The sequence below is a fragment of the Vipera ursinii genome (assembly GCF_947247035.1).
Source record: "Vipera ursinii genome assembly, chromosome: Z".
In the NCBI taxonomy this organism is placed as follows: domain Eukaryota; kingdom Metazoa; phylum Chordata; class Lepidosauria; order Squamata; family Viperidae; genus Vipera; species Vipera ursinii.
This window is the reverse complement of record NC_139517.1, coordinates 51,568,080-51,584,733: the sequence shown is the minus strand read 5'-3', so window position 1 is coordinate 51,584,733 and position 16,654 is coordinate 51,568,080. Positions and strand designations below refer to the sequence as shown.

General features: G+C 39.2%; 1 protein-coding gene across 2 annotated transcripts in view; it reads right to left on the bottom strand.

Moving 5' to 3' along the window:
* Nucleotides 1–16,654, bottom strand: part of FHOD3 (formin homology 2 domain containing 3) — a 341,124-nt gene that overhangs the window by 118,505 nt on the left and 205,965 nt on the right. For both annotated transcript variants that reach the window (XM_083377070.1, XM_083377071.1), the window contains exon 15: nucleotides 10,282–10,496. In XM_083377070.1, the coding sequence (XP_083233196.1) occupies nucleotides 10,282–10,496 (215 nt within the window). The remainder of the gene's footprint in view (nucleotides 1–10,281; nucleotides 10,497–16,654) is intronic.

Genomic DNA, 16,654 nt, shown 5'->3' with positions numbered 1-16,654 from the left:
CTCCGTGATCTGATATTATTTTTTCTGGACCACCATGCAGCTGGTAGACATGCTGCATGAATAGCTTAGCCAAAGTGCGAGCAGAAGGGATTTTTTGATAGAATACAAAGTGCACAAGTTTGTTATCACCCAAATTATTGTATTGCCTGAGCTTTTGGGCAGTTCTATTATAAAGTCCATTATAAAGTCACTTTCCATGAAGCTTTAGGTTCTGCCACTGGCTGGTGTTTTCCCTTGTCGCCTGTTGGTGGAGGTACAGATAGGGCAGCTATCTACATAACTCTTTACGTCCTTCTTCAGTGACAGCCACCAAAATTGGCACTTGACTAGGTGCATGGTTTTTATGAAACTGAAATGCCCCACCACTGTTTAATCATAGCTTTTTTTGTAGAACCATAAACCGTTAGCTCTGCAGTTTGGTCCCCATCCAAGCTAGACCATCTTGCATTATCCATTCTCCCTTGTCCATGCAGAACTATTTGTCTTCCTTCAAAGCTGCTTTTAGGGCACCCTTTAGATCATCTGCTATTTGGGTTTTCGCTTTGGCCAGTGCCTGGGTGATGACTGGGGCCGCCAGTTGCCTCGAGGGGATGATTGGCCTAATCACCTCCGGCTTTGAACTACTGTATTGCAGCAGCCTGGATAAAACATTTGCTAGGAAGTCCCCCCCCCCCGGGAGATATCATAACCTGAAGTTGAACCAGTTAAAATATTCGGCCCACGGTCTTCTTTGGATAATAGTTTTGAGATTTTTTCAAGACTTCTAAGTTTTTATGGTCAGTCTATATTTAAAATGGGGTTCCCTCCCCTTTCTAGGAAATGTCTCTGATTTAGGAGTGCCCAATGGCTTTCTTCTCCCAAACTACCCATCTCTGCTCCATCTCATTAAGCTTTTTAACTATAGGATCCCTTCTCATTTTTCTGCAGAAGCACCATCACTGTGACATCAGCCTGAATGATGAAGGGGGCAATGGGGTCTGGGTGTTTATGCACAGGTATTTTGATAGCTTGGTATATAGTTTGGCTGCTTGAAGTTTTTTGAGCACAGCTCTGACTAGTTTTATGTGTTCTGCCATGGTCTCAGTATAGATTAAAATGTCTTCCAGATCAACTAGTACTCCCTTGTACAGATGCTCATGCAGCGCTTCATTTATCAGCTCTATGAACATAGGAGGGGTCCCTTGCAGTCCAAAAGGGAGGACTTGGAATTGGAAACATCCTAAGAGGCAATTGAAATCTGTTTTCCACTCATCCCCTGCCTTGATCCTAACCCAATAGTATGCCTTCCACAAATCCAATTTGGTGTAGACCTTCCCCATGCCAAATGGGCTAGCATGTCCTCCATCAAGTTGGGGGGGGGAGAGATGTTTTCCACAGACAGCATTAAGCCCGATAGTTAATGCATAGACAAAGGGACCCAATCTTTTCCCTAAACAGTACTGGGGCAGCCACCCTCAGTCTGGTGGGGTGGATGAAACCATGCTTCCGGTTTTTGTCTATAAAATTCCTCCAATTCCCTAGGGGTCATGCAATACAGCATACGTTTGGGTAATTTAGCCCCAGTAGGATTTCTATTGAACAGTTGGTCGGCCAATGTGGTGGGAGTCCGTTTAACCTCTTTCCACTCTAAACATCCCATAAACTCTCAGCATTTTGGGGGGATCTGAAGATTTCCTTGGGGCCTGTCTTTGGAAGCTGTTCCTGCTTCCCTTTTTGGCTTCATCCACAGAAGATTAGGGGTAGGCTTTTTATGGTCCTTTTCCCATCTCCTTTGCAGCTGGCCCACCAGATCTTTAGCAATCCCCTCCTCTAGTTCACATAGGGGTTCCACTTCAGAAGCCAAGACAGTCCTAACACAAGGACTCTCTCTATGCCAGGGGCCACAGTAAAACTCAGGGTCTCTATGTGCGCATCCAACCACATCTCTATTGGCTCAGTGAGGAATGTCACTGGGATCCCCCCTGCCACTGAGCTGTCCAGCTGGAAAAAAGCTATGGGCACTTGAAGTTGTCTGAGTCTCACACCCAGTTTCTTGACCAGGGCAGGATTAACCATATATCTGGTACACCCTAAGTCTTGAGGATTGAACCACCAGTTCTATGAGGATGATTACTGGGTTGACTGGGTGACTTACCAAGTGTTTAATGCCATAGTCTGATTTTGTTTTTCCCCAGATTGTCCACTGAGCCAGAGGTCTCTCCCCATCCCTGGGGGTTGAAGTGAACTTTATGATCTCTCCTCCCTTCATGGCTGTCTTGCGGGTTTTCTGTGGTAGTTTTGCAGATTTTTTGGCAGAACTTAAGAGTTGCCTTCTGGATTGGATGTGCAGCTCAGCACTTGGCAGCTTGGTGCCCCTCCTTCCCACACGAAGCAGCCAGTGGATTTTTGGCATGCACTCTGCTTGGTATAACGGCAGTTTTGGAGCCTCTTTCTTTTCAGGGATGGATCTTCACTACCCATGGCTTGGCCAGTATTTGGATTGAGCCAGGTCGATTTCCACTTCATCTGCTAGGACATACCAGCCATGGAGGGTGGGGAGGGCACCCCTGGAGATACAGGTATTGTACACTTCTTCTGTTAGCCTTAGAAGCATCCGATCAAGATCTAGCCAGTCAGTTAATAAGCACCCAGGTCACAAAACTCCTCTGTGTACTTGGCCACTCCCCTGCACTCTTGGCTGATGGCCTTTATGCGATCTCTGTCTTTGTGATCGGCTAGACCGCTAAGGGGTCTTCAAAGGACTTTGGAAGTGCGGCTATGAAGTGGTCAAAGTTTCTCAGCTCCAGGGTGTTGTTGTTGTGGAGGCTGACCATCCATTCAGCTATGGGCCCCTCTAATGCTATGGTCACACACACCTTGGTCCCTTTGGTGACTATTTCTGGACCATATCCTTGCATGTATGTCCAAATATGCGTCAGGAAACCCCCCAACTGCTTGGGGTCTCTGTTAAAGTTTATGCCCAGGGCTAGTATCCTGTATCCTCTCTGTCATGCTGGCACTGTTCCTACAGCCTGTGCAGGCTGGGCTGTGGGGCCAGATGCAGAGGCAGCTGCTGCTGATATAGGGCCTGCTGCTACTGCCATTGCGGCAACCAAGGTGGTTGCCCCATCACTCACCATGGCCTGAGTCAGCTGGTCTGCAGGATATTATTTATTTATTTATTTTATTAATTTAATTTATATACCGCCCTTCTCTCAAGAGACTCAGGGCGGTGAACAGGGCAATACATAAAAGTTAAATACCACATGGGCTAGGACTTCTTATGCTTTGAGGTTGCCAAAAGCCCTCCTCAGGAACTTTATGGCTTGCTCCAGCATCTATTTCTCTCAATCTGGCTTGCCTGCAATAGGTTCTTCTTCCAGCTCCTCCAGCTCCACTCACGTCTCCTGCTGGCAGTTCCCATGGCTGAATGTCACTCCCATGGTCTGTTCTTCTCATTTTTCTTTTTTCCTGACCCTGTGTGACCATTGGGGTTTTGGCAGGTTGTCTTCTCCCAGCCACTCAAATAGATACAGCCCTCCAGGAGAAGGTTTTGAGGATGCTTTCCCCCAGGCTTTGATCTTTTCCTGGTCACTCCCTTGAGCTGACATTGTTTGCACAGTCCTCATGGTAGAGGCAATTTCCTCTTTGGGTTGACCACAACTGCAGACCTAATCTAATGTCAGACCTGCCCTCAACTTTATTTGGTTGAAGCAAAAGGTTCTTTTATTAAAAGATATTGACTACAGTAAAGTCAAAAGTCAAGCTACCTCTGGGTTTCCCCTACTCAAAAGATACAGAAAGTTTTCCTTTCATCCCAGCCCTCCCTTGGTGACCAGTCCATATTCAGCCAATCAGAACTTACCAAGGTAGTTTGAGAATACTGAGATGTTTGGGGGTAATCCACATTCTTTCTTGGGTTACCTGGCCTTGGATACTGGTACAAACTGGTTCTCAGCTTCTCTGGTCTTTATCACTTGTCATTCCCCCCTCCCTATTTTTCATCATGTATAGACAACTTTATTGCCCATTTTTCCTCCCCCACTTTAAGGTTTTGATGGCAGGATGCCTGTGAGGTGCCAGGCCAAACCTGGCAGACTTGACAGGAACTGTCATGTATGTAGCTGACAGAAAACATGTCTTCTAATGCCTATCTATTTATTTCAATATAGCCATATAAATCAGGTTTTGGTTCTTGGTATATGTTGTCTCTTAAGACACTGGCATTTGTCATCTGCTGTTGATAGTGCAATTTCTTCCTCCATATTTTATCATTGGCACAATGGAAGCCAACCATTTGCCATTATTATCTTCAGTAATTTAGCTGATCTTTCACATGGAATAATATGCTATACTTTAAAAACCCTAAAAGGCACTAATATTTAGTAAAACAACTCACTACTATTGGAATGTAGAAATAACTCTGCAAAAGTGATGTATAGAAAATTTAATTTCAGTCAATGACTTTGGGTGGCTTACAGTTCAGAAACATATTACAACTAAAAATGTTTAAAACAGTAAAACCAGTAAAAGCATTAAAATGTCCAACTCAAGATATTCAAAAGTAAGATATTTGGCCCATTAGCAGTATAGCAAGGAAATAGTACCCTTGGCACATTGAATGCCCCAGGCTCAGGAACACAGCCAGGTTTTTAAGGTTTTTAAGACATTTTAAGGAAATGTTTATATCAACAATGTGTAATTCAGATATCAATTCTTAACAAAATTAGACTTTTCCTTGAGATCCTCTAGATCTCAAATCTGTGCAATGAATGCAGTATTACAATGGATACTTCAGAGAATTATCTGAGGACAGTTTCCCAAAGACAATTCAACTGAGGTATAGAAATAAACCGATAAGAAGTTACTTAAACAAGGTTTTTTTTTAATATAGAGGTTTTGTTTAGGAGATGTGCAGCTTTATAAAGATACTCATAAATAAAACACTAGGAGAGATTCCTTGTCACTAAATCAGACACAAATAACTTGTTTCCCCAGCAATGATGGAACGGTATTCAGATGAGCCTGGTTTGCTGTTCTGAAATATTACCCAAATAAGTGTTTACCTGCTAGTTTTAGTTGACACCATTGGAATCAGAAACCACTGATAATCTCTTTGCTGACAAAAAAATATGCTTGTTAAATCCTTAAATATTATCTAACAAAATTACTTTCCTTTCATAATGAGAAAATTAATAAAATGGTATATTTGTATTTATGTAGATGTAGGAGGTAATATTAGTTATTAAAATATGGGTAACATTTGAAACACCTTTGTGGCTAAGGATTAAAATGCTACACTTGAAAGACTGTAAGAAGTCTGTTGATACCTCTAATAACTTGATTTACTGAAAGTGTGTAAGATTATTCACAACTAGGTAACATTCAAAGAACCTTCACCTTCTTGGTTCAATGTGCATTTACAAGGAATTCCAGAATAAGTGGAAAGAAATCAGCCTATTATTTTATGGAAGTTATAATATTGGCTATGCTAGATATTGAGAATGCTTCTTTTTTCATAGTGTTATAGCTTTGGCTATTCATTTTGATCTTTCTCAGATTTTCCATGAAAAATATTTCACTGGCAAAAATATGGCCCACTTCTGCTTTTTGTTTTTTCCAGATCACACAAAGGAATTCCAACAATGTAGAAAGGTGTTTGATATTATGAACTCATGACTGGTAAGAAGAATTTTCAATATTTTATCAGGAGTTTAGCCATCCTTGTTTTTAAAGTACTGGATAATGTCCTGATATCCTTTCATAATAGAGGCAAAAATATTCCTTGCTCTTTAAGTTCTGGTTGAATTCTCTTTTCAGGGTTGAATGTTTTTCATGTTTTGTCACTGTACCTCTTTCAACTCCAGTGTGCCAACATTTCTATCTGTAACTCTAATTAGGCTTTTATTTGTTCTAAGAAGTGGTCCTTGGAAATAATAGGAAAAGCTTAAAAACTGCAGGGTTTGTTTAAAATAGCTATTATTCATTCCAAAAGATGCACTTGTTTTTTGAATCTGAATTTATGAAGATGTATTTCTATACAACAAAAATAACAACAAATCTATTCATCTTTTTGTAAGTCATTCATCCTCCTGTAATAATTCATCACTACTATCACCATCACCACTACCATCACCATCATCATCTGTATAGGAATTATCAAGGATAATTGCAATAAGCTTGACTTATTAAAGATCAAGATGTACAAATTGTAGGTTTACTTTCACAATGTTTTTTTTCATAAGGAGGAGCTGGAATGACTATATTTCCCACAATGAGCATACTCCAAAACGGATTTCTATCCTGCCTTTATAGTACAGAACTCAAGGCACATGCCCTGTGTTTCTTCCTCCTATTTCCCCCTGAAAACAATACTATGAATTAAGTAGGCCTGAGAGATAATGATTGACTGAAAATCACACAATGAACTTCTGTGACTGAGGATGGACTAGAGCTCTGATCTCTCCATTCCTATGCACCATTGTTTTAAGTCACTTGAATGGACGGAAAGGTTATGATTCAAAATTTGGATCACTTTTATATTGTAACACCTTCCCTACCCAAATTATATGGCTTGTTTTGTTTTATATGGCTACAATATTTCAGGTATTTTAAGTTGTATTAGTGATATTTGATTCTAACAAAAACTATTATTTGCTTTGATATTCTAGACCAGGGGTGTCAAACTCAATTTCATTGAGGGCCACATCAGCACTGTGGTTGCCCTCAGGGGGCCAGGTGGGTGTGGCCTGGATGGGCATGGCCTACTGGGTGGGCGTGGCTAAAGTACTTATGGCCTACTGGGTGGGCTTGGCCAGCTCTACATCGTTCTCATCAAGAGTGCCTATGGGGGCCTGGGCAGGAGTGGGACAGATCTGAGGGTCTCTGGGCCAGGGCCAAGCCAGTGGGGGCCATTCCCTCACTGTTTCCAGGATGGCTTCGCGGGCTGCATGAAACCACTTCACGGGCCAGATCTGCCTCCCAGGCCTTGTGTTTGACATGTCTGTTCTAGACCTATGAAATCTTGTATTTGAAATAATTGTACTATTGCCTCTTTTGAAATTCCATGTTTTTAAAAGATTTGGAGGAATCAATCTAGGCTCCTAAGCCACAAATTACTCCTAAATCAAAAAAGAGGAAATTATTAAACTGTTTATCCAATCTTGAATTCCAACATGTATATCAAAGGCTAAATAAAAGAATGTGAAAATGTGGTTTTAAAGTTAAAAACATAAGGTAATAAACAAATTCTATTCTGAATATATTGGATAATTCAGAAAATGTTTACTAAGGCCATGTTCAACCATGTTCAGTATACTATGTCCACAGTACAGTATTTCCCTCATCCACTAATTTAGTCACTTTGTCAAAGAATATAACAAGGTTTGTATTTTGACAAACCTTATGTTGGTTTGCGGGTGATCACAGATCCACTATCTTATCTTTTTCAGGATTGCTGAAAAAGCAATTGCTGCTAGGTTGTACATCTATAGTTTCCTGGATCCATTTTTTTCCTTTCTAAAGATTGGAACCACATTAGCATTTTCCTATTCCTCTGGTAGTTCCTGGTGCTCCAGCATTTTTGAAAGAAATGGTTCAGTGGTTCCCAGACCCCCACTATCAGATACTTCAGAATGCTCAGATATAATCCATTTGGTTCTGGTGATTTGAACTTGTCTAAAATAAATAGATGTTTTGTTATCATTTTCTATTTTGATTTGTATTCTTATTCTGTCTTTTACTGTACTGCTTTCTCTTTATGTGTAAAGATATAAAGAATGAATTATACAATTGTGATTTCTCCCTATCAGTCCCTCCCATGATCATTTCCTTGACTTTTTTCTTGTTTTTTATATGTTGAAAATTATTTTTGGTATTTGCTAGTTTATTCTGAGCCTTAGCTTTCCTGACTTTATCTTTGCAGATTTGGGTTATTTGCTGTTATTCTTTTTTAGTTATGTGTCCCTCTTTCTATTTTTTTGGTCTCTCAATCTATCAGAAAGTTCTTTATGTAACCATACTGGTTTTGTCTGGGGGCTCTTGTTTTATACTTATCCTTTTTTGTCTTTTCTTTTACAGAAGAGAGTTATGTTTGAATGTCTTCAAATTATATTAGGAAAAGTAAATTACAAAATGACTTGCAAATTGCGATTTGTGATAATTTTTTGCAACAGGCTAAGGAATTGAAGTTTGGAGACTTTAAAATAAGGATAAAGCAGATTCTGTATGGTCCTTCATTAGGTATTAAAATTGGGTTGTATGATACTGCTGTTAAGCAAACCATATTCAAAAAGTGCTTTCTGTGCTTGTTAACAGCTATCCATTCAACTATATTTGGGGGTGATAGTTACATGTAAATCTGAGATATTTATGTTTCTCTTACTGCAAAAAATATTTTGTAATCTATCTCATTTAATTTCCAGTAATATCCAAAATGTGTACAATCTATTTGCAAAGTTTTATAATGCCACACCCTGTAATTATTGTGATGCATCCTGACACATTTACTGTAGGTTAACAGAGATTCAGTCATTAAGAGTCTGTCTCTGTTAGTCTATTACAATACTTAATAAAGTGCTCCATTTTATAAGATAATGTTTGAGATAATTGCTAGAGACATATGCTAAACCAATTATAAAAGAGATATCTATTTTGTATCCCAGACATTTGAAAAATTCTGATTTGGGGGGAAATGGATTGTAACACCTATAATGAATTTGAATGATTGCCATTCCAAATATTTCTAACCAGACGTGAATATACAGACCAATCTTTACAAACTAAATTAAAGTTTGACATTGGCTGATGAAGAAAGCTTACATCCAGTCTTCCTTCAGCTGATAGTTGGGCTAACAGCATGACTGCAGCAGTAATAATCATTAAAGATAAGAAACTCAAGACATGGGCAACATTGTGTCATATAGCATTAAACCACAGTATACGAAAGTGAAAATTATTTTTGACCACATACCACACTTAGAAGTAATTATCAATTATAGTATCATGTTATAAGGAAAATACAAATACATATGTACAGTGCATGAACATATTTTAATTGAGCTCCAGTAATCAAATGATATTCAACTAAAATTGAACATCCCTCAAAAGGAAACATTTAAACAGATGCAAATGATGTCAGCTAAACTCACAGAAAGGATATAACATGGCTCCTTCCTTCCTTCCTCCCCTCCCTCCCTCAATTTACTTAGTTATATTTACCAAAATTAGTTCTTTTGTGTATTTTTCTTTGCCCATGAAGCTACATATCTTTCAGACATCCTTGAAACAAAAACCAAACTATTTCATTTACGTATACACTCTAACATTTTTTTTATTTAACAGCTACATGGTACCTAACAAAAATGTAGTACAAATAATTTAAATGTAATACAAATTAAAATTTAGGCAAAGGAAAATTTGAACATATATACCCAGATTTCCTATCTTTATGCCACCCAGTTTGTTCTAAAAGAATTTTCTACTTTCAAAAGCACTTCTATTATTTTTCAGAATTTCACAAGGATCTTGTTATTCAATGTGCATGCCTCCAGTCAATATAGTGTCACTTATAAGTCTTCCATAATAAACAAGATTATTGATTCATTCTCTGGATCAAGACCCACAGAAGATACTGCTTTTGTGAATACAATCAGGGCAAAATTAATTATTTTTGATTTCTGAATTAAAACTGAATCAGCAGACTTTATGTGGACCTGGAAGATTAATCAAATCAAAGTATTATAACCATTATGCTAGAAAACCTGAAGGATTTTTAAGCAATAATCCATCCTGTTATGAACAATATATATTGAATGATAAGCTCTTGAAATTCCACACTAGATTTGAATGAGGTATTTTTCAAACTGGGGGAAGGATAGTAAAGAGATGAGAAGCCAATGGAATGTCAGAACATAGAAAAGATCTTGGAGGTCTTCTATTCCAATCCTGTTAAACTGTGTAATTTCAGCCAGACTGCATGAGATTCTTAATATGCAAGAGAATGTACCAAAAGCTGAATCAAATCAAAGGCCTATTTAGTCTAGTATTTAATTCCTCAAAGGTCAATATTAACATAATATTACATCCTTTTTGGGTTTCCAAGCAACTACCAGTCAAAGGAATACTGCCTCTAATTCTAGAGTATCCATTTACAGCCCCTTTTCACCATGATTTTAAATTCAATCTAATTTCTAAAATATTATTTTCTAATTTCTAAGCATATGTTTCAACAACAATCACACTGTCATAAAATGGAACACCATATAGTCAATAAAAAGTATTTGCCATAATTACAACACTTACCTTCTAGAATTTGTGATGTTATGCAAGAAGTCATACAAGCTGATGGTTTCTCATGTGAATCTATTAAACCTGGGCTGGCACATTTGGGAATGGTAACAGTTGGGACTGAAGAACCACCCAAATTCAAGGATAAATCACTCTTGTCCCAACATAAATTTCGATTTCTCAGCTCCTTTTCATATTCTTCAGCTGCCAATTTTTCCAAGTGTTTATATCTGAAAATTAAATTCCAAAGGGATTCCGTAAAAAAGAAAAAAGTTCAGCTTACACTTGTTTATAAATGAAGCAGCCATAAAAAATATATTACTTCTTGACACATGAAATAAAAGCAAAACAGGCTGCTGGATTAATCTTCCGGGGTGGGGGGAGATGGGGGAAAATGTGCAAACAAACAAACAAACAAACAAACAATAATAGAATGTTGCATCAGATTTGTTTATATTGCCTCCCAAAAAAATTTAAATGAAAAAAAATCAGAAAAATGCTTTCCAAATTTCTAGCTCCAGTTTTACTAAAAAGAGGGTGGAAAAAGCTTACTGCTCTGAGAAGAAAGCCTTAAAGAATGCAACTTATAAACGTTTGGACTAAAAACAGTCTGAGTGTCTGAACCTGCGATTATTTGTTCTAAGTTCAGTACACTGGAATCACTTCAGTGCCTACAATGGAAACTTTTAAAAAACATTAAAAGATTTCTCTGCCAGACTGAAGATATCCAATAACTTGGATATGATGTCACATACAGTTTATTCATCAAAGTCATTTGAAAAGAACAAAGATACATCTGTTTTGCATTTTCGGCAGGCAAGATTCACTAACTATTTATTAGGACCACTTACCAATCATATTATTTTATATGTTGTGGCCAAAATTATTTGAAAAATATGCCTCTATGTCCACTAATTTATCAAAAATATGCCTCTATGTCCACTAATTTATCAAAGTATTTGAACATGGAGTGCATACATGAATACATATATGAAAGTAGATTAGTGATTTTACCTTACTCAGTCATCAACTTCTAAAACAGCCAAATCAAAATTTAATTGTAGATAACTGAGTGCTAGCCCTGAGGTAGTTTCTGGCAATCTGTCTATGTAAGCAGAATCAGTTTTAAAGTCCTCAATGAAACTACATCTACATGGAAAGAAGGAAGGAATGGGGTATCCCAAGGTTCTGTTTTAGGCCCAGTACTTTTCAACATTTTCATAAATAATTTAGATGAGAGATTAGAAGGGGAACTCATTAAATTTACTGACAACACCAAGCTGGCAGGAATAGCCAATATCTTAAAAGATAAGCTCAAGATCAGGTCATTTCGTCTTAGAAAAGAAAAACTAAAATCACAGGTAAAGATTAGGTGAAACGGGCTCAACAGTAGTAACTGTGAGTGAGATCTTGTAGTCCTAGTGGACAGTCACTTAAATATGAACCAATAGTGTATAGCAGCAGCCAAAAAAGCCAAGAGAATCAAGATCACATGAAGTATTAGTATCACTTTATAAAGCCTTAGTATGACCAAACTTGGAATACTGCATCCAATTTTGGTCACCACAGTATAAAAGAGATGCTGAAACTTTGGAAAGAGTGCAGAGAAGAACAAAAATGATTAGGGCGCTGGAGGCTAAAACATATGAATAGTTGCAGTAGTTTGGTGAAAAGAATAGGGGAGATATGATAGTGGTGTTCCAACATTTGAGGGACTGCTTCAAAGATAATTTTCCAAAATAGATGAAGGCAAGACAAGCAATGAATGAAAACTAATCAACGAGAGAAGCCATCTAAAACTAAGGAGAAATTTTCTAGGTGAGCACAATTAACCAGTGGAATGGTTTGCCTTCAGAAGTTGTAGGTGCCCCAACATGGAGGATTTCAAGAAGAGACCGGACAACCATTTGTCTGAAATGATACAGAATCTCTTGTTCAAGCAGGGGTTGTATCAGATGACTTCCAAGGTCCCTTCCAACTCTGTTATTCCATTCCATTCCATTCCATTCCATTCCATTCCATTCCATTCCATTCCATTCCATACTAATTTCTCACATGCCAGGCAATGTATGTGACTTCCAATGTCTCATTGCTATAAACTTGTCTAACTAACATGCAAATGGCAAGATAAAGACATTTTTCTATGCAATAAATGTTTTCTAAAATTCTGACAACTAATGGACATTTTCCCTTCAAATTAGATGCCTACTTCACTTTTTACTCTCAAAGAGCTTAACTTCATAAATTGCATTTTTCTCACAAGAGCCTAGCCCTGTTTTTGTATCACAATGTCATTTTCCAAGACAATATAGGCAAATCATGCAAAAATGCAATGGGAAGGTTTTTCTAGTAGTGAAAATCTATGTGAGGAATGAGAGAAAAAGGGATATCCAACACACTGTACTTGCGCTAGTATATTTATCCCTGGCAGAAATTGAAGACAAATTAATGCACATATCATGCAGATCTTCTGTCAGATGGTTCATGGCAGTCGAAGCATTAATTGAAAATTAAACAAATTTCAGAAATTATAGTGCTATTACTTTCACACACACAAACAATAAACAGAACTATGCCTCAGTCTTAAGTAACAAGATATGCACCAGATATGCAATAGTTTTGTGGTGAAGAAAGGGTTCTCTGTGAAAGAGAACACAAAAAATTAAGATTCAACTGCAAAATGGAGAAGTGTGTCCTTGAAAAATAATAATGATCTTGATTTAATTTTGTAACGAATATAAAAATGAGATAAACTCCTACATGTGCTACTATCATAGAGTGAATCACAAGAATGTAATGAGTTATAAGGGACCTTATACAGGTGAAACTCAAAAAATTAGAATATCGTGCAAAAGTTCATTTATTTCAGTAATACAACTTAAAAGGGGAAACTAATATATGAGATAGACTCATTATATGTAAAGCAAGATAGTTCAATAATTGTCATAATTGTGATGATTATGGCTTACAGCTCATGAAAACCCCAAATCCACAATCTCAGAAAATTAGAATATTGTGAAAAGGTGCAATATTCTAGCCTCAAAGTGTCCCACTCTAATCAGCTAATTAAGCCATAACACCTGAAAAGGGTTCCTGAGCCTTTAAATGGTCTCTCAGTCTGGTTCAGTAGGAATCACAATCATGGGGAAGACTGCTGACCTGACAGTTGTGCAGAAAACCATCATTGACACCCTCCATAAGGAGGGAAAGCCTCAAAAGGTAATTGCAAAAGAAGTTGGATGTTCCCAAAGTGCTGTATCAAAGCACATTAATAGAAAGTTATGTGGAAGGGAAAAGTGTGGAAGAAAAAGGTGCACAAGCAGCAGGGATGACCGCAGCCTGGAGAGGATTGTCAGGAAAAGGCCATTCAAAAGTGTTGGGGACTTTCACAAGGAGTGGACTGAGGCTGGAGTCAGTGCATCAAGAGCCACCACACACAGACGGATCCTGGATATGGGCTTCAAATGTCGTATTCCTCTTGTCAAGCCGCTCCTGAACAACAAACAATGTCAGAAGCGTCTTACCTGGGCTAAAGAAAAACAGACCTGGTCTGTTGCTCAGTGGTCCAAAGTCCTCTTTTCTGATGAGAGCAACTTTTGCATGTCATTTGGAAACCAAGGACCCAGAGTCTGGAGGAAGAATGGAGTCACACACTGCAAGATGCTTGAAGTCCAGTGTGAAGTTTCCATGGTCTGTGTTGATTTGGGGAGCCATCTGCTGTCATCTGCTGCTGTCATCTGCTGGTGTTGGTCCACTGTGCTTCATTAAGTCCAGGGTCAACGCAGCTGTCTACCAGGAGATTTTGGAGCACTTCATGCTTCCTTCCGCAGACAAGCTTTATGGAGATGCTGACTTCATTTTCCAGGAGGACTTGGCATCTGCCCACACTGCCAAGAGCACCGAAACCTGGTTCAATGACCGTGGGATTACTGTGCTTGATTGGCCAGCAAACTCGCCTGACCTGAACCCCATAGAGAATCTATGGGGCATTGCCAAGAGAAAGATGAGAGACATGAGACCGAACAATGCAGAAGAGCTGAAGGCCGCTATTGAAGCATCCTGGTCTTCCATAACACCTCAGCAGTGCCACAGGCTGATAGCTTCCATGCCACACCACATTGAGGCAGTAACTGCTGCAAAAGGGGCCCAAACCAAGTACTGAGTATATATCCATTCTTATACTTTTCAGAGGTCCAATATTGTTCTATGTACACTCCTTGTTTTATTGACTGCATGTAATATTCTAATTTTCTGAGATTGTGGGGTTTTCATGAGCTGTACGCCATAATCATCACAATTATGACAAATCACAGCTTGAACTATCTTGCTTTGCATGCAATGAGTCTATCTCATATATTACTTTCCCCTTTTAAGTTGCATTACTGAAATAAATGAACTTTTGCATGATATTCTAATTTTTTGAGTTTCACCTGTATATAACTTCATCCAGTTGCCAGCTAATAGTAGGAATACCAATCCCATTTGAAAACTTCCAGGTAGAAAGTATGCACTATTCAAGGCAATTCTCTTTCACTACTTAAACACCCTTTCCATTAGAAGCTCCTCCTAGGTTTTAGCTTGAATCAGAGTTAATTTCAGTTGGTTGGTCCTTCTGCTCTGGGCTTTAACAGAAAATATTTTTCTCATATCTTTTTAGATATTAGGCTAATAATCTCATTTACAAACTACGTCTTGTTATTTTAACCATTCCGCATACTCTTCTTTGATCCAATTCCCAGTTCTCAATGTCCTTATTCTTGTGCTGAGAAATGGAAATAATATTTCTAAATTCAATCTATCTGTGGTATCTTTCTTAAAGGAAAGATGAATGCTGGGAACATATCTTGTAACACATCCGTTTATCATTTAAAACTAAAAGAATCTGAGCCAAATCTGCTATGCAGTGTGGGCAGGTGTGCAAGTGGGCGGATGACTGAAAAAGTGGTGGGAACAAGAGAAATTTACTTCTCCATGTTGGCTTCCCCATTCATGTTGCAATCACATGACTGTGGAATGCTACAACCATCATAATTGTGATTCGGTTGCTAAGTGTCCAAATTGCAACCATGTGACTGTTGGAATGCTGTGAGATCCACAATCTTGTGGGCCAGTTATAATTCCCACTTATTCAGCACCCTCATAACTTTCAATCTTCACTGTAACCAGAGATCTACCTGTAGGTTAATATCTCTATGTCTGTCAGGTCCCCTTTTGGGTGCTCTGTCATTCTGTTGGAGGGGGAGATGGACTCTCTCTTAGCTGATTCCAACCAGTTCCAAGGTTGCTGTGCCCTGAGGATGACCTGTTATAAAACCTGTACCTCGGGGTTCTCAAAACAACCTTGTGGCACTGTATTGGCTTCTGGTGGACTGGCCAGGGGGGTTGGGTTTGGAATGGGAAGAACTGCTTTGTGCTTTGTTCGGGACCATTAGATTCTGCCTGTCTTTACTGCAACCATTTTCTCTCAGGAAAAGTTCTTTTGATTAATTATATGGAGTCAAGAGTTGTGCTTTCCTGAGAGAATCAGCTGGGCAGGTCTTTACATTAGGTGGAATCCGCAAAGTCTGTCAACCTGGAGAGGCACTTAGCCCTACTGTGGGGACCATGCAAGGAATGTCTGCACAGGTCAGTGAGCAAGAGGAAATGGAATGCTGGGGGGAATCCTCTTGCAGGGCTCACCCTGGAGTGGACCCCTCTGGATGGATGGAGGTGGCTGCAGGCCTGGAGGATTCAATAAAACCCAGATGGTCCATTGGGATTGGGAAGAAATATGACTGAGAAGGGAGAACCAAAGAGTAACCCTCACCTGAGGCAGCCGAGGTGTGAATATCAAGTAGAGCTGTAAGAGCTTGAAGATAAGGGGGGAAAAAGTGGTCAAGCTCACCACGGCAACCTCCTCATGAAGCAAGCCATGGCTTTATGATGGATGATTCCATAACCTTAAGGCATGCAAGACCCAGCTAGGATGACTGTTGGTGACACCCACCAAACCTGAGAGGAAACCCTCCATGACTGGTGTGTACTGGCTGAGGAAGTAGAGGTCGTCCAAGCCCAGAACAAGTACCGCACGGCAAGGTCATGGAAAAGATCACCCCTGGAGAAAAGGGAAGCAACTAAGCTCCAGGCTTCAAAAGTCTGACCCACAGCTTGTTTTAAATGTGGCCAGGAAGGACACCAAGCCACAGAACGTAAGACTGGCTGTCCAGCCAAGAAGGCAAGACCAAACCCTGTGGAGAAAAGCACCAAGGCACAGGCAAGGGGCCAGAGAAGTGTTGAAAGAAGTGGAGGTCAAGGAGTTCATCACCAAAAAATTCCAACCCCACCAGACGATGGCCAGGTGTTGACGGACACCAACTCTGACAACGATCCCCTGGTAAGTGGCTTGGAT